At 47.8% G+C, this 27,508-nt stretch overlaps 1 protein-coding gene across 8 annotated transcripts in view; it reads right to left on the reverse strand.

The window, feature by feature from the left end:
* LOC138487712 (adiponectin receptor protein 2-like) overlaps window positions 1-27,508 on the reverse strand; it is a 1,243,553-nt gene that overhangs the window by 1,042,058 nt on the left and 173,987 nt on the right. For 3 of the 8 annotated variants that reach the window (XM_069614255.1, XM_069614256.1, XM_069614257.1), the window contains one exon: window positions 13,079-13,318. The exons of the other annotated variants lie outside the window; for them this stretch is intronic. In XM_069614255.1, coding sequence (XP_069470356.1) covers window positions 13,079-13,246 — 168 coding nt within the window. In that variant the 5' untranslated portion in view covers window positions 13,247-13,318. The remainder of the gene's footprint in view (window positions 1-13,078; window positions 13,319-27,508) is intronic. 8 annotated transcript variants of the gene reach the window in all.

Here is a 27,508-nt window from a genome sequence, read left to right on the forward strand (position 1 = left end):
CATGCACCCTGATCCATGAGCTATGAAATCCTCTGCATGTTGTGTAGTGGTAACAGGTTGTGGACTGCATGTTACCTTATTGGTGGCTGAAGCGACAAGTATAGGAGGTTAGACCACACTTGTCATGCCCATGTCTGAACAATGAGGACTAGTCTCAAGTTATCATGAGGCAGTTTGTGGATAACATTGCATACAAGTGGAATCAGGGAGGAAAGTGTAAGCAAATATCTATCACAAACTCATCCATAATGCACTGTCGGGGGAACCTGGTTGTGGGTACCTGGATGAAAAGACTGGCCATTTTGTGCATGCAGTTCTTGCAAATAAGAACATGCCTGGATGTCCCCATATAGTGGAAATTTCAAATTGAGTTTATCTGTGCTTAGCTGCCCCTCGTGCACAGGAACCAACAGTCTGCTTAGGCTGTCCACTAGACAATTGTGCACTGCCAGAACATGTTGAGCTTGGATAAAGACCCGTTTTAGCGTGCACCACCACTATAACTGGTGTGCAATTAGCGACTATGACGCAACTTTGATCTGCTCAGTTTATGTAAAGCATGGATATCGTACGGTCGGTTTATGACCATGCTGTTGCGAGGGAGCAGTGATTAAAAACTGCAGAAAACTTGTATCCAGAGATTATTGGGTGTGTGGCAGATTTCTCAGATTAACAACTCAGGTCGATAAGTTTGGTGACTTGCTGGTTTATTGTAAACTTGTTGCAACAAAACAATATAATGGTCCTTCTTTGGAACCAGTTGCAAAAAAGAAAAAGTTTAATCACAATTCCTCAATAGAAAAGATTTTTTTCATTGATTCCGCAAAAGATGATTTTCATCAATTCCTCAAAGGATAGTTTTCCTCAATTTCTCAAAACAGGATAGATTTTGATCGCTCAAAAAATGATGATTTTCCTCAATGCCTCTACACGTATTTCACCACTGTATTGACGTGGCTCATCAGGAGGGATTGAAAGTGGATACTGTACATCAATGTGTTTCTGGGGTTATACCTTTAGCATACATTTTCATAATGGATCAAAACATTGGTGTATCCTTGGGAGTAATTGAGAAAAAAGGGGGGGTCCTATGTGTTGGATGGATAGCCTTAAAAGGATAGCTGGACTGAAAATTATAAGCCAGTCTCCACATTCACAGTCTTAGAACGCCGGTCCTCTAGGAATCATAAAGGATTGGCGTTGAGACCGCAAATGTGGAGACTACAATAAACCGGCATGCCACTACAGTGGTAAAACACGTGTAGAGGCATTGAGGAAAAACATTTGAGGAATCAAAAACTATCCTGTTTTGAGAAATTGAGAAAAAACTATACTGTTTTGAGAAATTTGAGGAAACAAATCTTTTCTATTGAGGAATTATGATTAAACTATCATTTTGGTTCCATAGAGCTCTTATATACATTTTTTTTGTATCAAATTTACAATAAACCAGCAAGTCCCCAAACTTTCGAAGTCTGGAGTGGTTAATCTAAGAAATGAAGAAATGTGCCACACACCCAATAAGGAATCTCCAGCCGCAACCTTGCTCCACAACCTTTTATTTTACATTGATTATTGGGCAGACAATACTTGGGGCTGCATGTTTGCGACAGCGAAATCCAAACAAGATTTTTTATTTTTTTTCCACCAAAGGTTTGCAATATGCCTGCATTTAACTATCCACCTGCCCTGTGCTGTGAGGGACTGGCAGTTTGCTCTCCGATCCCCAACATTGATGCATCTGTCTTAATTGTACTTGCACGGGTGGATTAACAAAAGTCTTTCCTTTTTTTTTACTGTTAACATGTTTGCTAGAGACCACCACTCTAGTGCCTTCACTACTTTTGCAAAACAAAGCACTAGATTGTCCAACTACCCTTTTCCTTGTGAGCACGGAGTTGCGAGCCACTCCTGAAGTGAGTGCATGTGTAGACAAGCTAACGTAACGCACAATGCCACCATCCCTAATAGTCTAATTACATTTCAAACTATTACGGACTGTTTGGCCTGATGAAAAGAACTGGTGCGGGAAATGCTCTGTCCTTTCCTGCGAGGGACTGTGTATAGAATCGCTATGAGGAATTAATCGGTTTGGCTTTTTGTGCGTTTGAGAATCCCAGATGGAGATCAATGGTCCTCTGGGAGTTTTTGCTGCATTTCACTACGTTTTCCCATAATGAACCAAACGTTCAGATAGGGATAAACGGTTGCTTGCCAGCACAGGTGTCCCCCTCCCTAGCACAGCTGGCATGAAAACAGGAGGTGCCGATACAGTACCAAAGAGGAAGGACTTGAACAATTAATGGAGTTTGTCCACATTGAATCTGAGGTGTTGGCAATGGCCTGTGGACATGGAAACATGAAAGAATGCATCTTTCATGCCCACTGTCACCATGTAGTCTAGGCTTTAGCAGAGTGATTACCTCTTGTAGCGTGGTCATACTGATTCTTAGTGGTTTGACAAATATGTTTGCTGAGTGCAATTGCAACACTAGTTCCATTGTTAAGTCTTTCTGAAACTAGGAAGTACAGTGAGAAAACTTGTTCAATGGACTCCTCACAGTACTGTGTGCACTTCGGTTTCTACAGGTTATGGGTGATGCTGTAGCTGTTTTGTGGCACCAAGGTAGATTTCACGGTTTTGATAGCTTGATGCAGCATTTCACCGACTCTGCTTCACACCCACTTGTCTGTTGCGATCCCCTCACATGAGTGGGTGAATATACTTTTTCCTCGCGCAGGAGTTACAAGGGTAGGGGACCTGAATCAGGGAGTTTCTGCTATGTGATTAGGCCCCTCCTCTTGAGAGTGTGCCACTTTCCTCTACACCAGTGGAACCGGTCGACAAGTAGGTGCCTGACTGACCCACTGATGTGTTTTGTCCACACAGGATGATTTGGAGTAATAGCGTGCGAGTGAACGTGATCTCTTCGCCATGAAAATAACATACCTGAAGGTGCCCCTCAGCGTTGGTACGTCATGCAAGTAATCTGGCCTCGTATCTTTAAGGTATTCTATTTATCATTTGCTTTTTTGAGCACATCATCTACATGCTTTCTGAAAAGTAGTCTCTTCTGGAGGCTTGAGAACAGTGCCTTAGCCACACTTGTCTGGACAACCGTAGTTCCAGCAACCCGACAGCCTGCAGTCCCCACTGCATCCAGTGCATTTCTGATCAGGGCATTAGTTGACCACTGTCTCACCACTACTATGGTCTTTACTCAACCTGGCATGTTATTCGACAAGTCCTTTATAAGTGTATTAATTTCATCCCAATGTGCTCCATTACGTCTAGTCATCAATGCTGTGACATTGGCCATCCATATGCTGTGGCACCTGAAGTTACCATTTTACACGTTAAGGCATGCAACTTTTTGCTCAGAAGAAGAGTGGTGCCATTCATCAATTTCTGGCAGTAGTTACAACCATGTGGGTTGGCCCAGGTTGCAGCCCAGATATGTGGGTGTGTATCTTTTAACCTCTCGGAACATTCTACATTTGGAGAATTAGTTAAGAGTGCCTCTACATCCTCTGGCAAGTCTATAGCATTACCCGATGGATCATATAGAACTTCCTCGTCCAAGGCTGTTCCCCTCCCTCCTCCTGTCCCTTTTCTTTATCCTCTTCTAAATTGGCTGGATGAAGTTCACCCTAAGGGCGTTTCATTGGGGAAGACACTACGTCCTGGGGAAGGAAGAGGCATTTTCCATGAATCGCTCTTCTCTAGATTGCAAGAAATGTGCAATCTGCCATTGTAGAGACAAAAGCTTCCTCCTCTTCTTCATGAGAGAACACTTCCCGGCTCAACTTGTTCGTCCTTTGAGGACAGGAATTTAAGGGACCCTTACTCTGCAAGGTTGAAAGTAGTTACTGGCCTGTTCCGACATAGGTTGATTTCCTGACTGTATGTATGCCCGTTTTTACTTTATTTTTTCTCAGAACAGGCGCTGTGGTACCACAGTGTCTATGGGCATCAGTGAGGCCTTGTTTCGTTGGCCAAGCACTCAGTCTTTGGCATCTTAACAGATATTTCGACACAGTTTTTGGATAGTTGCTGCAACCGATCAGCATTCAATTCCTTCAGTGCCAATCCCAAGGTTTTGAGGCTTTGCTTGTGGGTCGATGCTTCTGTCTTTGACTGTGTTCTGGGCTTAATTTGTTTAGCAGCCACGTGGTTGCCAGAAAAGAAAAAAAAACACTGGGCTGGCTATGAGTGGGCCCTTTGGAACTGAAGGCGTAGGGAACCCACCTTTGATGGCTGCTCTAGGTCAACCTCGACCTCTTCCTTCAGATGCTCGACCACACAAACCTTTTCTTTTGGAAGGCAGAAGCCTTAGTGTTCAATGTGCCTGGATAACATAGGTTGCCTAACATTTAACTTTATGCACCTTGAGGGTCTTTTGTATTTGGTTTACATTATTTGTTCCACTGGAAGGCAATGGTTAGAACCATGTCTGTGCCCTTCTAATGGAATGTTGAGTTTTAGCCGGATAGAATTTAAATAGTGTTTTCTCAATTTGAAAGTACAGAAACAAAGTAGCCTATCGTAGTATCATTGTATGTGTGTGAGGATATGAAGGCATTCTCAGTGTTGGGAATGATTTAAGCCCCCACTCTCCATCTATCAAGGATGGGAGTCTGAAAGGAATCCCAAATACAACATCCAGTACGTATAATCAATGAATGAAGGCTACATGACAGAGGATTAAACACAAATCTGTAAGTCAGGTGGCTTATTTGAATAATGAGCACACTTTCAAATGATGTACACATTTACTCCATTAATCAGTTGCTGGCTCTCACATTCATTTGGGAAGAACATCATGGCCTCAAAACAAAGCTCATTGCCCTATCCAGCTGACTACAGCAGGACCCTTGACAAAAATGTGGCTAATACGTACCAAAAACCAAATTGGATACTGTACTCTAGCGGCATGGCCTTTTCTTCCATGGGACAACAGCAAACACCAACACAGGGCACACAATGTGCACAAGCCACTGGCTAGAGATTTTTGACTCTTGGCGAGTAACAAAGGGTGTGCTGCCTGTATGTATAGAAATGAGGTGGCAAGTGACTTTTATGGCTGGCTGGTTGCTTGCAACTTGAACCTTTTCCCCCCTGACCACCACCATTTTAAACTTGCTAGAATTCAACTATTGCTTGAGAGCTTTAAATCACTAAAACAATAGTTATATAGAGGATGTGGTGCCTTATATTCCTTCCCATGAACAGGAGAATATTTAACAGCAACAGGCACGATACATGCGCTTTCTTCATGTCTAGAACCTACATAGCATCCTTTTCACACACTATAGACAATTATACAATGTGTTGTAGCGAACACAAACTTAATTGCGCCACCTCTAAACAGCAAGGGAATTGAACACAACAGACCATCCCCATCTAGACCTTTCTAGGTAAAGGGATTCTGTAGGGCTGTCAAACTCACGATGACCATGCATACAGCTCTCCATCATACCTCAACCCCAGAACCACCTCATATTGTATAAACATGTGTTCTGCCATAACAGGTCAGTCTGTCCCATCATTACTCTCAGCTGCCTGGCACTAATCCCTCACCAGGGGCTCTTTTCAAGGTAGTCCACAGGTAGGCCTTAGTTCCTAGCGAGTGGCATGCTACTGAGGGTGCTATCCTTCAGTCCAGCTGAAGTCTCATTATGATGGAGGGTTTCAGGGGCGGGTGGCTCTTCCACCACGTAGGAAAAAGGGGCCCCAGGATCTTATACAAGGAAGAATCACTTGGTTTGGAGACATTCATTTCTTCCTTTGCCATAAGAAAACTGCTCTTTATAGGCTCCAGTTAGATTCTTGCATCGTAGGAACCAAGCACTCAGTTGCAACTGCCATTTACACTTCCCGCCATTGATCCTCTCCAATCTTCACGCTCAAGAGCTGCTCTACATAATCTCTTGACAGTGCACTGCCCTCCAAGGGGATAAATCTATCACTACATACCACTCAGGATGTCCAATTGAAAAACAACTATGTCATAGCAGGTCCAGGGAAGTCAGGAAATGACCCTCTGTCGCAGAGCCCACAGTGCCAAGACAAAAACAGACAATATAAAGAAGCTGTAGCGGACCCCAAAATGACCAGGGTAAGACCATTAGAAAATGGCTGCTGAATTTTAAGAACAATGATTCTTAGATCGGACTGGAATAAAAACTAAGGCAATAATGGGGAAGCGTGAGGAGCTGAATTCAGAGACAAATGGCACCACAAATAAGACATACGACTTTCTACCAATCATGCACAGCTATGAAAATGGCAGGTGTTAAGCCAGGGAGTAGAAGTGATGAAGACCTGACTGAAGAGATAGAGGCAGCAGCCAAGACCACCTTTGGAAGGATGACCCCAAAGAGAGCTGTGAATACAAAGAGCAGAATTTCTATGTGTTGGCAGCACGTTCATCTCGGAAGCAAAGATCCACAAAGGCTGGACTGGCTCTGCATCCTGGATATAGCAGCCTGTTGACAGCAGAGTCGGGGAAAGAAGAGCGGCACAAGAGACATTACTGGGTTAGCCAGAAATCATACAGGAAATCGTATCACTAGAGAACAAAAAGACACTGGAAAAACCGTAGAACTGCAAGTTCTGATACGAGTTGGAGACACTGTGGAGATCCAAAGAGGAGAGAAAGGCAGAGAGTGATGGCTGGAGCGACATACGTGACACTTGAGAGAAATAACTCTGAACAACACCAAGAGGAACAGAATAAGCAAAAAGAGGGCAGCTTGGGTGAAAGAAGAACCGTAGAGGTAATAGTTACACTGCTTGGTCCTATAGCTGTATTTTGGAAACACAAAGCACATACACAGTCAAAAAAGTACCAAGCCCTGTGAGGATGTCTGAGCAAAAACGAGAAATAGTGAATATTTGCATCACGAAGAATGACGTAAATGTCCCAGATAACAAAAGACTTATGGCCAATACCATTGTAAACATCTTAAGAGACCAAATGGGAAAAGGTTTGAAACGAGAAAGCTATTATATCAAGCAATTCCCGGATTGAGATAAAATGCTCATGCCATCATAGAACTCCCATTTCATGGCTGGTTGAGCGTTCCATGGAAACAGTTGAGACCTTGGATGGGATAGATGACCAGTGGCTACTGCAATATATGACCACTGATGTTTGCTGTAACCTACAGGCAAACTATCACCAACATCTTCTTTGCTGCTCCTTCCACTAACCTATGGATCTGGTGCCTGTCCTCTCCCCTTTCTCCTCCTCACCCATTACTGGCAGCACTAGATGGGAAGTGCTCTTGGCTCACTTCGCATCTTCCAAATGCACCATTATTGTCTATCACAATGGCACTATCATGGCCTGGGACTCTCAGCCCAACCTTCTCCTGGACAGGAGTCTTCCTTCCCTTTTCAACTTCCCATCCTTGCCTTCCACCCATTCTTCCTGCATGACCCCCCCTCCCCAAAGGGTAGCACCACACCCCTGAACCCCCCCCATGCAAATCTTTTAAGGGGGGGCTCCAGCTTCACTTAGCTACCCTCAAATCTCGCTCTACCATTAAACACTCCTCTGTCGCCTCCTTGAAGACCTTAACATCCTCGCCCTCACTGAGACATGGCTCAAGGCCAACTCCGTCACTGCTTTTGAAACTCTTCTTCCTGATGGCTACAAGATTATATCCAACCCAGACCCTCCCGATCTGGTGGTGGAGTGGCTCTGATCTTCCCTGAGTGGGTTCCTACCTCCATCATCCCCACTCAATCCTACTCTTCCTTTGAATGCCTGGTCTGCTGACTGTCGCCTCTTCCTTCTCTGTGACTATCATCTACAAACCCCCCCCCTCCCACCCCCGGTCCTTCCTTCCTTCCTTCCTTTTCCCCTCCGAATGAGCCAACCTCTCGTCCTCTCTTCTTGCCTCCTCCCCCAAACCTATCTTCCTTGGGGATTTCAACATCCATCTCGACTCCTCTGATGTGGCCTCAGTTCTCTTTGCGACCCATGCTACACACTCTCCCTCACTATCCTCCCCTCTGCCCCAACACACTCTGCAGGGCACAACCTGGATGCCCTCACCTCGACAGATAACCCTCTGTCCTACCACCCTCACTGCTCCGATCACTCTCGATTCTTTCCTTGACCTCCCCCCGCAATGCCAGTCTCATCATCTGTTATTCGACAGATGAAGTGTGCGTCAGTCACTGCCTTTTCTTCCTCTTCACAGCCCCCCCCGCATCCCCTGCTTTGGACTCTCTACCCAAATGCCCTTACTAACCTCTCTCCATCACTAACACCCTGGACATCCTTGCCCCCTTATGAGGATACGCATGAAGCCTGCCTCCAAATGCAAGTCTTGGTATGACTCTGACGTAACTGCTTAGAAACTAAAGTGCAATGCAAATCGGAAGTGGCAGACATCTAGCTCACCCACTGACACACTGGCCCGCTGCCTACTCCAAAAGGCAATACAGTCTTTCCATATGCTCCAAGAAAAGAGCTCCTGTCCAAGCTCGCATCTCTGGAGCCACAAACAATACGGCTGAACTCTAAAATCTGCAAGGAACTTGTCAAACCTACTGCAGTCTCTTCTCCTCCTCCCTCCCAGGCCGTATGCTCTGCACTGGCCCCCCACTTTCCCTCCAAAACTCTTGACATCCTATCCTCTCCATCATCTGCTCCCTCCCTTCACCCCCTTCTTCTTTCACTACCTTGGACAGCCCCCCCCCAACCTCCCTCCATACTCTACTCCCTTTGCACCAGATGAGATCTCTAGAAGTGTTCACTCTATGAACTCCTCTTCTAAATAGGTGCGTCCCTGCTCCTCCAGAAAAGGACAACATAGACATTCTGGCCCCTGCCTTGGCTGACCTCTGCAACCACTCTTGCCACAGGCTCCTTCCTGCAACCCCTGAACCACCCCCCTGTTCACCCTCTCCTAAAATAAGATGTCTGCTGACCCCTCTTGTCCAACCTATCTCTACCACCCCTTTCTTGGGCAAACTCGAGGACCATCACCGCCACCACCACCACTTGGGCATGGTGAGCTGCCAATCATCTGTGCCTCAATGCCAGTAGGACATATATCCTAGTTTCCCCTCACCCCTCACCCATCCCCCCCTCCCCTCCCCTCCCTTCCCTTCCCTTCCCTTCCCTTCACCCACTTGTGAGGCAAAAAACCTTGGGATAATCTCTGACTCCTCTCTACACATCACAAACCTTGCCTCGAAATCCAACCATCAGCTTTATCTCCTCAGGGACATTCTAACTTTCCTCACCTTCACTACTGCAACAGCCTCTTCCTCAACCATCCTCTTTCCTCATTTCACCCCCAACCCCGTCTCCCTCACCCCCCACCCCCCAACTAATCCAGAATAGGACTGCAGGACTTGTTGCTGGCCTCAAGCCCAGGGACCGCATCTCTTCAGGTATAAAACCTCTCCCCAGGCACCCAGTGACTGCAAGGATCAAATTCAAAACCCTATGCATCATCCAAAAGGCTGTCTGGGGCCTGGGACCTCTACATCCAGCTTTCCCTCCCAAAATACTGTGAGGCCAGAATCATTGGGTCTTCTAGCTCAAACTCTCTGCAGGTCAAACATTCTCCAAGCAGAGGTTTGGAGGTACATCGCTCTCCTCGGATGGTGCCTCCCTCTGGAACAGCCTCCCTCCTCCCCTCAGACTTGTGCCGGATTTTCTCAAGTTCCGGAAACTTCTCCGGACCTTCCTTTTCGCCTCTTCCTTTACCCCCTCCCCTCCTAACTCTCCACCTGCCGCTGCGACTGGGCCTGGTCCCCTACGAGTCAAACAGGGACCAGACCACTCCCTACCAGTCCCTCCCAGCATCCTTTGCCAGCACTTGCCTTCGGGCTCCCTTTCCCGGACTATCCCAACCCAGTCCTCCTGTCCTCTGCATTTTTCCTCCCCAAAACACCCTTTTTTCCCTGGCACTAGCCCACCCCACCCGCAGGGTTCCCCCACTCTTGCACTTCTCCCTCCACCACCCCTCCTTGCACATATCACCTTGTCATGCACTTGCACAGTATCACAAGGCCAATATAACTGTCTCTTTGTTCTTACTTTTTTTCCCTTTGTCTTGTGGCGCCTGGAAACCTGTGTGTATAGGCGCTATACAAATGTTCAATTAAATAAAAAATAACCAACAGCCTTGCATTGAAGATACTTTCAGAGTTATCGCTGCATGCATCATTGAATACAACACATACTTGTAGAGAGATTCTTACTGGTTCACCACAGTGCAGTTCAGTACATGACTGGAGGGACCAAAACTGCATTAAAAGTATCACAATAAATTAAAGACATTCCCAATAATTTAAAGACATTCCTGAGCTATTGTGAACAAATATTGGAATATTCTTCTGTTCTGCTCAATCCTTTCTATTGGATCACCTTCAGACTGGCAGCCTTTTACTTAGTCATTTCTATTAGATCACCTTATCAAGGGTAACCCAAAGTAAACCTAATCCGCCCATTTGTTTTCGGTACAGCACGGACCCAGTTTCTTTTGTCCCTGCAATGGTACAGTGAATTGAATTTATATTGTATTTCTATCGCGCTCGTACACAAGTGTTTCAGAGTGCAACAAGGCAGGGGAGGGGGAATAGGGGAGAACACAACAACGATGTTACTAGGCCCAGTGACATTGAGAACGCGCAAGTGCATGGGGGAGGGGAAAGGTGCATGGATGGGGGGAGAAGTAGAAAGTGCGGAGCAAAGGAGAAACAGATAAATAATAATAAATAAATAATAAAGGCAACAAACGTCTTTCATAAACAACGCGTCCTGCTGCGTGACCCCTGCATCAGCATTCTTCTGAGGGAAAGCTTTCACAAAAAAATGCTTCCCACTGCAGACAAGGTCATTGAAGGGAGAGACCCTCCCACAACCAGCCTTCAATGTGCTAATCACTCCACCTCCTGCATCTCCCCTGGTTTCTTTCAATTTGGAGTTACGACATTCACTCCATCTCCTGCTACTGCTCCCTCTGCTGCTCTCTATGGCCTGCACCTGAAGTGGCCTTTTATAATTCGTCTCCCTCAGGTGTGGGTGATTAGGGCAATGAGAATGCCACTTGCAATCTTGAGCCTCTTGTTCGTCCCAGTACTTTGAGCATTCTGGGACTTGAAGTCCTCAAATGTTCAAATCCCCTTTTCTGTTTTGACTTATTTCCAAATTTATTTTCATTTCCAAACTTAATTATATTGACTACAAGAGTTTTATATGATATGACAGGTTATTTATAAGGACTTAATGAGTGGTTCTGATTCACAACAGATTTAAGGTAATCAGATTCTTAGATATTAATATTTGGAGATTTGTTTTTAGCATTCCCCTGTGGATTAAATTGACATCACCATCATTTTTGTGGATGGTTTTATTGGAGGGGTTCTTGTTTCCAATAAATAATGTATTATGACATTTTTTATCAATTTCAAAGTACTTCACTTTGGGAAAGAAAACGTCTTTCCGACAGCAAGCCATTACATATTTGGATAGTACCGACATTTCTTCCTTTGAGGAAGACAAATACTGCATCTGTCCCAACCGAGTCCTCCTGTTCCCCTGGGGCCCTTCTCCTCCCAAGTGACCCTCCCTTTTAATACCACACCCAGGATCAGTATCAGGTAGCGGCTGCCTCCCCGGGCAACCTGGGAGGAGACTTTTGATAGGGTCTTTGTGAGGAATCCACATGACTCATCACGTGATGCTAAGTGAGGTCTTGGTGACCCATAGCTCCTTTTTGAATAAAAGTACTATTGTAAAAATACAAAAAGACTTCAAGGCCCGTACATCTGCCAGATGTTTCGCATACTGCATTAAAAATGTTTGACAAATGCACACGTGAATTATTGCTTTCACATTGTAGAGAACAAGCACTTGTTGAGCTAGCCACCAAAAGTTTTTCTGAAGACTTTCTCAAATATATTATGGAATAGACAGCTACTCCCAATTAAATGAAGGCTTACCTGGGCAACTACTCAGTGTGGGAATATTTGAAAGTTAAATGTAATACCATCTTCACTCGAGGTTACAGGCGCCTGGTATGGCATAAGTCAGAGAGTTTGTATGTTCTGCGGTGAGCAGCAGACTGGCAGTGTTAAACATGTATTACTGGTCTGCCCTTCTACTTTACCCTTGAGAAATATATCACACTGCCATTGGTTTTGGCTTGGATCAGTTTGAAGCTACTGATGACATCTGGACCGTCTTGCAAGTTGTCACATTATGCGCCTTTTAACTTATTGTGGTCTTATGGCCTTTTCGATTTAAATATTTGATTGTATGATGTCTTTTAGATTGATGGATTGTGGTTGGGTGCATTAAAAGCCAATTGTTTTTGACTGTATAATACAAATAAAAAAATAAATACAAAAATCATCTCTAAGCATTTATTGTGCATTGGACAAAAATTATTTCCTTTTTTCTCAAGTACCAGAGGGAATTACATTTTCTTTTTACCACCCACACCAATAAAACCAATTCAGAGAAGGGGGCAGTCTCATTTCCCCCACAAAATCAATTTGATTGTTACCCTTTTTCCATGGGTCTTCCCATGGCTTCATATTTCTTAAGGCTCCCCACTAAACCTTGCTAAGAAAACACTTTAAACAAATCCATTGTAGGGATGTCGACACTGGTGAATTCCTTGTAGCAAGATACTTTTCTGCACCACTACACAGCACAGTTGCATGCATTCCTTTTCACACAGACCGTAATTGCAGGAAATGCAGAGGCAGAAACGCTCAATTACACTTTAGCCATTATCAGGCCACACTTGCATGCGATCGAACAGAGGCACACTTTGTACTATGCATTTGAGTAAAAACGTTTTTGCAGACACCTGAACAGCAGAGATTTATTGAAAAACGCTTGTGAAATAAAGAAATGATCTCCTGAAAGAGTAAGTCTACAAACACGAGGTAAAACGTCCAATGATATATCACAGTTACTTTAGCTTGCATCAATTTTAGAGGTATAAAAAAAAAATGCACTGACACCATAGTTCACTTAAACGGTAAACCATTTGTATTTATTGTGGAACGAGAATCTCTAAACTATGCAGAACTTACTTCTTCCTGGACTGCAGGTGGGTCCACTAAGAGGGGCCCCAGTTCACTGAACTGCTCTTCATTGGGTTCTGTCCCCAGCAAATCAACGGGCATGTGTCCCTTCCGTAGTCGGAGGACAGACTCCAGCTGACTGATTCTCCCTGATCCGAAGTCCTCTGGTTTGCTCATGGGACACAGAGACTCTTCTCAGGGGGATTGTGGGTCACCCCTTTCGGGATGTCCTACGACGACGAATAAGCCCTGAAAAGGAAACAAAGGTGTAATTGAATTGGATAGGTAAATGCATCTAAAACAAATAAAAATAAAATAAAAAATGACATCAGAACGAGAGCAATGGAATAGAAATGAATGTATGTTTTTCCTATGGTGCATGTTGGACTCACAACATGCTTCATTTGATCAGCACAGAAAGCTGGATACTTCTTGGTCTTGAAATGAAATGTACACGATGTACACGAGAGTCGCACATTCTTTAATCGTAGCCCAACTTTGACCAATAGTGCTAGGCTTAACCAGGGGATTGGTTCATGAAGATCCTTTGCAAAAGATATCCCACTCAGTCCCCAAACCACTCCCGTCCACCATCATCCTAAAACAGGGGCATCGGGCCACCATGCAGGTGCAGCATCTATCTCATCGACTTTAGACTCGGTCATCAACCTCAACATCTTTCTAGCACATGTGGAGACTGTGCTAAAGCTTGAGTAGTGAGGGTTTACCAGAATGAAAAGAAATAATAAATTTCAGAATATAAAGAAATAACCAAGTAAAGTGACTGAAAGGCAAGCAGTCCTATCTAGAGTTTCAATTTGTCCCCGAATGTTACATGCTCATTTGTAAACATATTGGTCTTTCCACCATTTGCATACTCGTGTAGTCAAATGTGCAACATTGCAAGCAGACCTCCTCTCAGAAGTAAATATTCCACACCCAAGCCCCTTTGCCACAGTGGCCTTCTCATGAACCACATACAACAGGCTTTTAAGGTAATCTTGTCTCCAACATCCCATGAGAAAAGAGGGGTATATTTATTTTGTAGCTCTGGCAATCCCTTGGTGGGGAGACAATATGCCGGAAAATCAGACATGGATAAGCGCTTGGAGATGTGATGAATCCAACTGAGTCATCACTGATAACCCGGTGGTGACTTTCTCCCATGTGGCCAGGGGACAGCAACAGCTACCTGATCCTGCCCCTAGGGGGGCTATATAAGGGAGGATGATCCTCCTCCACCTTCTCCTTCTCCTTCTCATCCTCCTCCTCTCTCTGCCCCCCTTCTCCCCTCCAACTGGTGTACCACAACCCTGTAACCCTCCCCGGAAATCCTTCAAAAAGGTGTTGACCTTTTGCATCAAGCCACGCTTAATGGTTGTTCTGCCATCAGACGCTCTGCCAACATCTGCCTCCTCCTTGAAGACCTTGATATCCTCGTTCTTCCAGAGACGTGGTTCAATACCAGTCACTGCTTTTGTCTGCAGTCTCCCTAATGGCTACAAGATCATCTCCAAACCTCGCCCTAACTGTGCTGGCAGTGGGGTTGCTCTGATCTTTCATGTGTGGGTGCCTTCTTCCCTCATACCCACCCAGCTTTACACTTCCTTCGAGAGCCTAGTTTGCAAGCTGGTCATATCTCTGACCATTGCCACTATCTACAGGCCAACTGGTTCTACTACCCTGTTCCTTTCTGAATGGGCCGATTTCTCCTCCTCTATTCTCACAACCACCTCTAAACTTCTCCTGGGTGATTTCAACATCCATCTGGACTCCTCAACCACGGCACCCACTCTCTTCTGTGAGCTCTGCACCTCGCTCTCCCTCTCCATTCTCCCCTCTGGCCCTGCCCGCTCAGCTGGACACACTCTTGATGCCTTCACATTGATATTGATGTTTTATTTCTATCGCGCTCATACACAAGCGTTTCAGAGCGAGACAAGGCAACGGAGGGGAACAGGGGAGAACAAAACAGCGACGTTACTAGGCCCAGTGACATTGAGAACGCGCAAGTGAGAGGGGGAGGGGAAAAGTGCATGGAAGGGGGGAGAAGTGTAAAGTGCGAAGCAGAGGAGAAACAGATAAATAAATAAAGGCAACAAACAGTGGTAGTGCAGCCAGCAATTTGCAAGTGCTAGGTTTAAGGCAGCAGAGAGGGTAGGTCTGATAAGTGCAGGAAGAAAAGGGGGGGGGGGCTATATGGTACAGATACAGACCCCAGTACAAGGGTTGGCCCGGAGGCAGTGCAGGAGGGTGGCAGGGTGAACAGGCACCTGGGCCCAGAAGACAGAGGGTGGCCAGGTGCACAGTGCCAAGAGAGAACAGATCAGCAGGGGTGAGGGGGAGCGAAGGCAGAAGAAAAGAGGAAGGTCTTGAGGTGCTTCCGGAACCGGAGATGGTTCTCCAAGTTTTAGAGTGGCAGGGTGGCTGTTCCAGAGGGAGGGCCCAGCCGAACACAGATCTACACCCAGCTCGTTTCTTTGAAAAACGACTGACCCTAAGGGAGTTGGAGGTAGAGAAGCGAAGAGCTCGAGAGGGGAGGTATTTGCAGAGGGATAGCTGAAGGTATTTTGGAACCAGGCCCCAGAAAGCCTTGTGGACAATGCAGAGGGTTTTGAATTTAATCCTTGCATCCACTGGGAACCAATGGAGAGATTTCAGGGCTGGAGAGATACGTTCCCAGGGCTTGTGGCCAAGGACAAGTATTGCAGTCGTGTTCTGGATTAGTTGCAGAGGGCGGAGAGTAGAGGCAGGTAGATTTAGAAAGAGGCTGTTACAATAGTACAACCTAGAGAGAACCAGAGCTTAGGATACCATGAGCTTCTGGGGGAAGGAGGGGAAAGGCAGAGTACCTCTGAGGAGGTGCAGTAGGAAATTTGACTTTTTAGAGACCTCAGAGATGTGGGCGGAGAAGGAATGTGTAGAGTCAAAGATGACCCTGGGGTTCTTAGCCTTGCAGGTGGGGGTAGGATGAGGGCCAAGGGAGACCGGCCAGACAGTGAGGGAAAAGGTTGGTGAAGGTGTGCCGATGAGGAGGATCTCTGTCTTGCTGGCATTCAGACAATCATTGGCGGCACACCAATCTTGAATGGCAGTTAGGAGATGAGAGGGAGAGGAGGTGGCAGAGGGTAGCCTGAAAATGAGTTGTGTCGTCAGCGTAGCACTGGAAATTTGAGCAGAAAGTGTCAATGCAGTCGGCGAGAGTTGCCAGGTATTGGTTGAAAAGCCAGGGCGAGAGGTTAGACCCCTGGGGAATACCACAGGTAGAGAGGAAGATAGATGAAAGGAAGGACCCAAGTTGGACCTGGGAGGGTCGACCTGAGAGGAAAGAGGTCAGCCAGAGCCTGATCAGTGATGCCCAGGTTTTCACGGAGACGGTTGAACAGGATGGTATAGTTGACCGTGTCGAAGGCAGAAGAGAGATCGAGGAGGTTGAGGACAGAGGGAATGTTAGAGTCAAGGTTGGAGAGCAGATCTTCACAGACGTTTAGGAGAGCAGTTCCGTGCTTCTGGCAGCTCTGAAGCCAGACTGGTGGTCATGGAGACCGCTAACAGAATTGGAATGAACGTTAAACTGAGAGATGGCCAACTGTTCCAGGAGTTTGCCCAGAAAGGGAGTAATGGAAATTGGGCGATAGTTAGCTGGACAAGAAGGATCAGCTGTGGGTTTCTTGAGAAGAGGATGCACAAAGGAGTGCTTCAGAGGGGAGGGGAAGGATCGGATCCCGAGGCAAAGGAGAGGTTGCAAAAATCAGCAAGGGACGGAGCGAGGGTGTCAATGTGGTCCTTGATGGTTTTAGAAGAACATAGATGAACCTGTTTTGACAAGGCTTTCATAGATCGGACTTGTCTAGCGACCTCGTCAGGGGAGAAAAGAAAGGACGAGAAGGATGGTGGGGGTGGCTAAAGGAGGGTCAGCAAGCACAGATGGAGAGGAGAGGTATGGGTGGACAGGATGTCCTGGGTTTTTTAAATGAAGTGAGAGGCAAGGGCATTGAAATGAGCCTGGCAGGCAACAGGAGGGGTAGAGACTGCAGCAGGGTTGGCCAGCTCCTTGTACATTTAAAGAGTTCAGCCGAGTTGTTAGATGCCGCAGAGACACAAGCTTGAATGTGGACTCTCTTCTTGGTGAGGACAGAGTCGGTCTTGCCTTTGTAGCAGACGACAGGCCAGTTTGTCAGAGGATGAACAGGAAGTAGTCCATTTCTTCTCAGTCGCTCTACACTTATGTTTAAGTGTAGCTAGATAAGAGTTATACCAAGAATTGCACTTGACTTTGGACTTCAAACAGATCCTCATGACAGGGGCAAGAGCATCAAGCGTATCAGAAATTGAAGAGTAGAGCAGAGACAGGGCTGTGTCAGGATGTGAGACTGCCAAAGGTGGAGGGGGGGGGGTAGAAAGTGGCAGCAAAAGCCTCAACTGAGACACGCTTCATGGGCTGGATGTCCAAGAAGGTAGGTGGCAGTGCTGGGGTAGGCTTGGGGAGAAGAGAGTGAGAGATAATAGGAGAGGAGGGAGTGATCGCTCCAGGAGAGAGGAGTGGTCAGAGGGATGGAGAGGGGGAGGTCAGAGGAGATCAAGACATTGAGTGTGTGCCCTGCAGAGTGAGTCGGGCCAGAGGGGAGGATGGACAGGGAGAGAGAGTCGCGGAGGTCACAGAAGAGTACAGAGGAGGAGCAAGGAGAGTCTGAATGTATATTGAGGTCACCGAGGAGGAGGAGTTGAGTGATAGAGGCCAGGAGGGAGGAGGAGAGGTCTCCCCACTCAGAGAAATGAGGTGATTTGGCGAGGAGGCCGGTAGATGGTAACCACAGTAAGAGAATGGGTAGGCGAGAGAGAAAGCCTACAGACAAGGCATTCAAAAGAGGAGTAGGTCTGAGTGGGAATGATAGAGGCAGAAATCCACTCAGAAAAGATCAGGTCTACCCCCCCCCCCCACCGGACCGGGAGGATCTGGGTGCCGTGAGGATCTTGTAGCCATCAGGGAGGAGAGTGTCCAAGCTCGTGACAGAGGTGGCCATGAACCATGTCTCAGTGAGACCAAGGACATCAAGGTCTAGTTCTTCAAGGAGGTGGCAGATGTCAGAGGAGTGTTTGACAGCAGAGCGAGAATTGAGAGTGGCAATATGAAGAAGGTTGCCAGCCTGAACGACCTTCCGGGGAGGGGTACAGATCAGAGGTATGCCCTGTGAAGGAGAAAGAACCCTAGGAGGGGCAGAGGAGGAGGAGAGAGAGGGGGCAAGGTAGCCAAGGGGGGGGGGGGGGGGGGAGAGGAGGGGACAGCAGGAGAGGAGAGGAAATTGTATGAGGCGAGGGAAGCGCATATCAAAGAGGAGGAGATTGGCCTGAGGGCGTTGGACCATGACAGTGCCATTTAGGTAGACATTAATGATGACTTTAGAGGAGTTCGAAGGAAGCCATGAGAACTTCCCAGCGAGTTCATAGATCTGGCGAAGTAACGACAAAGAGGATGTCGGTGAGGGTCTGTCTGGCGGAAGCATTGGAGTAGGTGTCGGCGATGGGAAGACAAGGGTTAGAGGCCAAGATATCCTTTTTGAACTTCTTCCTACCAGACTTAGTGAGAAGGGAAGGATAGGCAATGAAGAAGCAGTTGGAAAAGATAGCGAAACAAGAAGCACCATTGGGGTGGAAGCGAGGAGAGAATGGAGATAATGGGGGGGCTAAGGCAGGTAGGTGTGGGACAAAAAGACACACTGATCACCCCCTCCCCACCGCACACCAATCATCCCAATCTGCTGGTCAGACCACACTCCTCACACCTGGGTCCTCTCGGCCCTCTAACCACACCTCCCCCAGGCCTGCCAAGCTTGTTTACGAACATCCGTCCGCTGAAACGAGTGTCAGCTGCTGCCTTCGCATCTGCCTTAATTTCCCCTTTTATCCCCCACTACAGATTGCCTGACTCTGCTATCAGCAACCTCCATCTTGCCATCACTAATACCCTTGCCAGTGTTGCCCCACTCATGAGGATCCACCAGAAACATGCCTCGAAGCCAACACCTGGTACGACTTGCTCACCCTCTGACAAAATGGCCTGTTGCCTGCTCCAAAGGCAATACGGACTGTCCATTCTTTCCAAGAAGAGGACCCACATTCAGGCCAGAGTCTGTGGGTGCAGCCAACAACACGGCTGAACTCGAAAATCTGCAAGGAACTAGCCAAGCCTTCCGTAGTCTCCTCCTCACCTCTTCCCTCCCATGCCCACTGCAACACACTGGCCACTTGCTCCCCCTCCCCTCACCTCATCCCCCCTGCCTCCTATGGCCTTACATCCCCAATCTGCCTTTCTCTCTTCCTTCTCTCCGATCGCACTCGATGAGGTCAGAGTTGTCCGCTCCATGCAGGTCTCTCCCTGTTCCTCCAGAACCATCAAGGACAATATTGGCTCTCTTGCCCCTGCGCTTGCAGACTTCTACAACCAATCTTTTGCAACTGGCTCTTTCTCCCTCCTCCCTCAAGCACTCCCTTGTGCACCGCCTCCTGAAATAACCTTCTGCAGACCAGTCTTGTCCAGCCAACTACCGCCCCATATATATATCACCCCCTTCCTTGGCAAACTCTTGGAGAAGCTGGTCTTCCCCCCCAACTGATCCAGCACACTGAACTCGTTGATTGCCTACACGATCATCAATCTGGATTCAGAGCACCCATAGGCACTTCTCTTCTGAACACCCACAAGGTACTGCTCGCATCTCTGAACTCTCCTGCTGTTCTCATTCTACTTTATCTCTCCTCTGCATTTGATCTGGTCAACCACTCCATCCTCAAAACTGCTCCACGATAACCTAGGTATCTCTGAGCAGGCACTGGACTGGCTGACCTCCTTCCTCAACGACCGACCATCTGTCCGTCCCAGGTTATTCTGGGCTCTTTCTCCTGCACCACCTCTTTCTCAACTTGCAGCGTCCCCCAGGCATCCAACCTTCACCCCTGGCTATTTAACATCTATCTTACTCTGCTTGCACACCTCATTTCCACCTTCTCCCCCTTCCCCAACTTCGTGTTCTGCAGATGACGCAAACTTCACTCCGATCCTCTTACTTCCTCCATCATCCCAGAGTGCCCATCTGCCACACAGTCTGGCGTAGTTCCAATGATCTCTGCCTCAACGCCAGCAAGACGGAGATCCTTTCTACTGCAACTCCTGCTCCTTTTTTACTCTCCCCTCTGGCATCTTCTATGGGCTCTCCCCCTTCTCCTTCATCTGAAGCCATAAACCTTGAAGTCATCTTCGACTCCTCCCTTTCCTTCCTCGCTCACATTCCAGACCTTGCCAGGGTGGCCCACTTCAACTCCACCTCCTCAAAGGAATTTTTCCTTTCCTCACTTTCCCACAGAAGCTCGATGTCTCTAGATATCTGGTTCTCTCTAGCCTAGACTACTGCAATAGCCTTTTCCTTAATCTACCCTCTTCTTCTCTACAACCCCTCTAGCTAATCCAGAATAGGGCTGCAGGACTTGACCTCAAGCCCAGGGACTGCATCTCTCCAGCCCTAAAATCTCTTCACCGGCCTCCCGATTGCTGCAAGGATCAAATCCCTCTGCATCATCCATAAGGCTGTTTGGGGCTGGGGACCAGGCTATCTACAACTGGCTCTCATTAAATACTCTCCCTCCAGATCTTTACATTCCTCAGGCATCAACTCTGTGTCAAGCGATTTGCTAAACTGCGAGCCGGTGGCCGATCTCTTTCCTTGGCTGGCTCCCTCCTATGGAACAGCCTCCCCCTTCCTCTTAAACTGGATCTCAAATTCTGGAAGCGCCTGAAGACTTTCCTTTAAATCATCTCCGATCCTTCCCGTCCTCCTCTGCTAAACCACACAGTTGCTGAGATTGGTGACCAGGACCTTTATGTGTCCTCCTGGGTCCTGGCCCCACACGCCCAATCGCGTTGAGCCTCTCCCAGCACTTGTCTTGGCACCCGATGGCCTATGCCACCACAGGCCGCACTTATTTATTGGCAGCTGACCACTCGCCCCAAGCCACTTAACAGCGGCTCCCTCACTAGCACTTCCCTCTTTGCTGCACCTAGCACTCCCCCCACCCCATGCCCCACTTCCTCATTCCTTCTCTAGCTCTACACCTGCACGTTCTAAATGCTTCTCTTTCCCATGTTCCCTCCCTTTGCCCTGTGGGCGCCTTGATGTACAAGGGCCTTACAAATGCACAATAAATAAATACCTCTACACCTTCCCCTTGGAAGAAAAGACTTCACCAACGCATATAAAACAAACTCCCAACTTTGTTTTATCATGTGGAAGTAACAAGAATGCCTTCATCAGTTCCATTTCTTCATCATCCAGAACTGCTTTGCCATCCAGGCATGTTCAAAGCGATTATCCAAACTCTTTTCATCAGACATTCACAATGGACTCTTTTTCCAATTCCCCGACTGTTGGGACGAGGAAGAGAAGTGCAGAGCGGAAGAGCTTCCAACCCAGCAAGCACTCTAGCTGTTGGCGGAAAATACATATGCCCAGGAAATGTACAGACCAGCAACCGAAAATGCTGCTGCTGCCGGTGAGAGAATGGTTCGCCTCTCTGCGAGGCTCAATGTACCAAACAGGTGTGGCAGAGCCGCGAGGCTCAAAGGAGATGAAGAAGGGAAAGGCTGCGATAAGGCGACGCACTGCAGTGACACTGGGAAACAGGAGGAGACTCCTGGACGCTTACTGACTGCAGAAAGCAAACCCTTACCCATGAGCCCAATCCGAAACCGGTGTGCTGAAGGGAAGCCGCGGCAGAGGAAAAAACGCTGAAATATCAGTTGACCGCAAATAAGCCAGAAAACGCCAACAAGAGCCAGTTAGTCATCCAAAGGATAGTGAGGACTCTGGGTGTATTGGCGGGTGCGACAAACACAAATAAAAGTATACCTGATTGAAGAACAAGAGAAAGCAAAGAGACCAATTGTAAGAAGGGAAAGTGAATTGAAACTAAAGCCCTTACCAGTATGTGAATGAATGGAATATTATATATGGGATACATAACTCAACGTAATCGTATTTCTGATGCTTGCATCTGCTTAGATTCACATGCTGTGGATAGGCCGACATCTAGTGGAAGCTGCGGAGTATTACAGTTTGTTTTTCGAAACTCGAAAATGGGCGTCGACACAGGGCGTGCCAGTAATACTATCCCTAGTGTGACGTCCACTGTACCCATGATCCCTCACGCGTCTAGGACCCTCAGATTGTATTTTTTCTGACATGAGGAGAAGCGCGAGTACAGATTATCCAAGCAGATAGAAAGATAAGACTACAAGCATCCATGCGCCTTCTCTCAGAGTGGAGGAAGAGTGGGTCGCATATGAATCTAAGCAGATACAAGCATAGAAACATGATTACGGTGAGTAATGTATCCCTTCTGAGGCTTGTGGAATCTGCTTAGATCACATGCTGTGCATAGATTAGCGAGCAGTGTTAAAAGAAGGAGGTGGGATGTGATAAGGGTCATGAACAAATGTCTTAGAACCGCTTGTCCCACTTGTGTATCTGTCTTGGAATGGGTGTCAATGCAGTAGTGCTGAGTAAAAGTGTTAATAGAGCTCCAAGTAGCTGCTTTGCAAATGGTGTCAAGGGGTACATTTGCAATGAAAGCCAGAGTGGCCCCAATGCCTCTTGTAGAGTGGGCTCTTGGCGTGAAAGGCAGAGTTTTTTTAGAAAGGGAGTAACACAGCTGGATACAATTTATAATCCACTCAGAGATGGCACCTTTAAAGACACGATCTCCCTCTCTGCCTGTGGCTACGGAGACAAAAAGTTGGTCTGTTTTCCTTAGCGGTAAGCCGGAAGCTCGATGGTCTGGTTAACATGGAATTTAGAAATAAACTTAGGTGAGAACCTAGGGTGTGTACGTAAAACCAGTTTATCTTTATGAACAGTAAAGAAAGGATCCTGCACTGACAGAGCCTGAATTTCAGTGACCCTTCTTATAGATGTAATGGCTACTAAGAAGGCAGTCTTACAAGTCAGGTGTTTGAGACTGCTTTTATGCATGGGCTCGAATGGGGGGCCCAGGAGTTTAGATCGCACCACATTAAGGTCCCATCCTGGTGGTGGGTTAGAAATTGGAGGGTGAAGTCTCTTTACTCCTTCCATGAAGGCTTTAACCACTGGTACTTTCCACCACAACACCTTATTATGGGAGGTGGTGTATGCTGACAGAGCGGCCAGGTGTACCTTCAGTGAATTAAATACCAACCCTGCGTCCAGTAGGTGGAACATGTAGGTGACAATAGTGGAAGGAGAGCAATCAACTGAGTTGATTTGCTTATTCTGGCACCAGATAATGAATCTTTTCCATTTGTCAAAGTAGCAGTGCCTCGTGTTTGGCTTCCTAAATTCCTTTTAGGATGTCCATACATCTGAGGTAAATAGAGATGTCCAAGCTCTATGACCTCAGGAGCCATGCTGCCAGGTTCATCGAGTTGGGTTGAGGATGCACTTTCTGACCTCGGTGCTGGGACAGTAGGTTGTACCAGCACAGGAGTTTTATGGGTTCGCACACCGCTAGTCTGCGTAAGTGTGGGAACCACGGTTGCCTCGCCCACATGGGAGCAACTAGGACGAGCGACATCGATTTCCCTGTGCATCTTGTTGACCACTGTCCTCATGAGAGGGGTTGGTGGAAAAGAGTACGCAAACATCCCTGACCAGTTCATCCACAGGGCGTTCCCCTGGGAGTCTGGTTGGGGAAACCTGGATTCGAATCCTGGGCACTGTGTTTTCGCTTGTGGCGAATAGGTCTACAGTGGGGAAGCCCCACTGAGAGAAGAGATCTTATACGGTTTCTCTGTGTAGACACCATTCGTGTTCCTCTGGGAGGGGAATCTCTGCTCAAAGCGTCCGCCAGAGAATTGAGTTCTCCTGAAACATGTTGAGATGACAGGTAGATGTTCCGTTTGAGTGCCCATTTCCAAATTTTCTGGGCAAGCTTGGACAGATTTGGCGAACGAGTCCCTTCCTGTTTGTTCAGGTAAAACATTGCTGTATTGCTGTCTGTCAGGATCTGCACTGACAGGTTCAACAGGTAGGGCTTGAAGAGCTTTGAATACTGCCATTAGCTCGAGCAGATCGATATGATTCTTGGCCACTGAGTGAGGCCAGAGACCCTGAGCTGTGTGGTGGAGAAGGTGTGCTCCCCACCCTGACAGGGATGCGTCTGTTGTGACTACAGCCTGTACCTCGGGACCGTAGAAGGGTTTCCCCTTTGACAGGATTTCTCTTGTCCACCAGTGAAGCCTTTGTACAAGTGTTGGCAAAACGACCACTAGATCGTCCCACTGACCACTTGCCTGAGACCACTGTTTCGCCAACCATTCTTGCATGGGACACATGCACAGGCGCGCGCGTGGGGGACCAGGTAAATACATGACGCCATTTGCCCAACAAACGCATCACTTTGCGCACCGTTATCTGGCGACCGGCCTGATGTAACGGAATTTGCAACAGTATATTCTGAATTCTTTCCTCTGATGGAAAGGCAAACCCCTCTTGTGTGTTTAGGACAGCTCCTAGGAACTGTTTGGAAGTGCTTGGCACCAGACTTGACTTTCTCGTTTATGGAGAAAGCCAACTGGAAGAGGAGGTCGATAGTTCTCTGAATGTTTGATCTGCAAATTACTGGGGTCTCCCCCGTGATGAGCCAGTCGTTCAGGTAAGGATACACTGGGATTGCCTCCCTGCAAAGGTGTGCCGCCGCCACCGCCAGTACCTTGGTGAATACCCTTGGAGCCGAGGCTATGCCGAAGGGCAGTACCGTGAACTGCTAGTGCTGACTGTCCACCATGAAGCGCAAGAATCTTCTGTGTGCTGGAAACATGGAAATATGAAAATAGGCATCTTTCATGTCAATGTTGCCATGTAATCCCCATTTTTTAGGAGGGGGATTACCTCTTGCAGAGTAGTCATGCGAAATTTTTGGGGCTTGACATACTTCTTTGCAGGCCAGAAGTCCAATACTGGGCGCATTGTCAAATCTTTTTTTGGCACAAGGAAGTTGAATAAATACCCTTGTTTAAATGGTGTCCCGGTACGAGTTCTATCACGTCCTTTGCTAGAAGATTGCCGATCTCTTCGAGGAGGATCTTCTGGTGGTCGAAGGAATGTACCTTTTGACGTGGAGGGTGGTTTCGGGGACACTAACAGTTTTTTGCAGTATCCTGCGGACACTGTGGACAGCACCCATCTGTCTGATGTGATCCCTTCCCAAGCTTGGGTGAAGTTGGAAATGCGTCCCCCTACTGGGGATGCGTGAGAAGGGACCCTGAACGGAATGTCACTGTTTTGCAGCAGGCGTGCCGCCGCCTCTATTGGGGCTGCCTCTACCCTTTCCGCATCCCCTTTTGTTACTCCTGCCATAGCTTTGGGTAGACTGCTGGTTGTTATTCCATGGTGTACCCTGCCCCTGGGAATAGTTGGAGCCTCTTTGTGACTTTTGGCCACGTGGGCGACGGAAATTGCCAGCACCCTCTTTGATTAGGGGGTTTGTCGGTTAACTGGCCCAGGGATTTGAGAGTCTCGTACTCATCTTTTGGCATTCTTTAATGCGTCCTCCTTCCCCTTGCCAAACAGTAGATCAGGCTCCACCGGTTTGTCTATTAAGGATGCTTGTGTCTCGGGTTTAAACCCAGATTGTTTTAACTAAGCATGCCTTTTGATAACAGTGCTCTCTGCTATCAGTCTGGCGGTGTTATCCGCGGCATCAAAGGTTGCCTTAAGGATGCAACCAGACACGTCTCTTCCCTCCGACGCAACCTGTGCCAACTGGCTCTTTAAAGGTTCCGGGGCGTAGTCGATGAGTGCTGCAACTTCTTCCCACTGATGACAGTTGTAACTCGCCAGCAGGGTGGTGGAGTTGGCAATCCTTGCTTGGTAGGCGGAAGTGGAGCCTACCTTCCTTCCCAACCCATAGATCTTTTTGCTCCCCTTGTCGGGGGGAGCTTCAGACGATGATAGGGACGTTCCCACCCTCTTTTGGGTATTAGTCACTACCAGGGGGTCCGGTTTCAGTTGCCCCCTTATGTACAGCAGGTCTGATTGGGCAGCCCTGGACAGTTTTTCGATCATGGGGTTTACTGCCCTGGTGAGATTGGGATTGAGAAGGGAAGGGTCTATTCTCCTTTGTATAGACTTGAGAATAGGGATGGCCTGGGCAACGGGTCTCTTTTCTCCCACTAGTTCCTCTGCAAAGTCCCTCTCCTCCTGTGCTCCCTGGGTATCTATGCGGAAGTGTTCTGCCGCTCTAGACAAAACCTCATTTAAGAGAGGTTGGTTGTCGACAGGAAAGTCGGTAACCGTAACCGGAGGTTCTTTGCCTACTGGGGAGTCTACTCTGTAGGCTTCTGGGTCATCTTCGTCCTCTTGATCCTCGTCATCCCCATTGTAAGTTTGGTCGTCCAACGTGGCCAATTCTGGATCCTCGTGTAATGGATCCTCAGCAAACAGAGTATGGCTGTACGTAGAAAGGGTCAGAAGACCGACTTTGCGTTGGTGCCTCAACTCGAAGTTTCTTACCAGGGGTTTGCAGGTCACTAGACCATGAGGGGGTATCCCCATCAGGGGTATAGGAGAGGAAATTCTCTGGATTCTTGGCATAGAAGTCTGCTAGGGATGACATTCTAGACATAACTGTCTATATCCTAACTTGACCATTCCTTGGAGCTGGGGGATTACCCTTTCCTGGGAGGGTTTCCCTGCCATATCCTGTGTGCAGGGGTCTTGGAAGTCTTTACAGAAGACTGTGACCTGTCTTTATGTTTTTGTTGTGCAGAAGAAGGCTGAGAATGTATCTTCTGCTGCTTTCACCCCTCCCCGTGAGTGGAAGAGTGCTTCCCAGGTGTTTTCACCTTTTCAGAGCTTTTCTACGTCTGGCGTCGAGATTCGGGGTTAGTGTCCCTTTCCTTAGAGTGTGCAGCCGTCATTCGGTCTGCTGACGCCGACTCCTGGAGTGCGGCCTGGGGATGGTGGTCGGCTTCGTCTTCCGACGATCGAACCTCTTACTTTAGTGAGCGTGGCACTCTTGGCAACAGTGGATGGTTGCCTGGTGTCAAGCAGCGATCTTGACTGCGAACGCCCAGAGGACATCGATTCGGTGGACCGTTCTCTGTGTGCCTCTTTCCGGGAACTCGACGTGCGCGTCGAGTCTCGGTTGGACTTCGAGTGTTTAGTGGAAGTGGTGTGGGTAGCGCTTGTGTCGCCGGGGGTGTTCTCCATAGCTGCCCTGCTGGACAACCTTCTGAGGTTGGGGACTTGCGCTTGGCTGTCTCTATACGCCACGTTGCCCTCGCCGTCCGATAGCACGGCGTCATTGCCATCACTAAAGGCGCCCTCCGCTTCCATGGTCTCTCGTTGCCTGGCGTGGTGGGCCCAACGTTTGATCGAACGGTCCTTTAGAGTTTTCGGCTTAAACAGA

The sequence above is a fragment of the Ambystoma mexicanum genome, chromosome 9, assembly GCF_040938575.1.
Source record: "Ambystoma mexicanum isolate Mex_15411 chromosome 9, UKY_AmexF1_1, whole genome shotgun sequence".
Lineage (NCBI taxonomy): Eukaryota > Metazoa > Chordata > Amphibia > Caudata > Ambystomatidae > Ambystoma > Ambystoma mexicanum.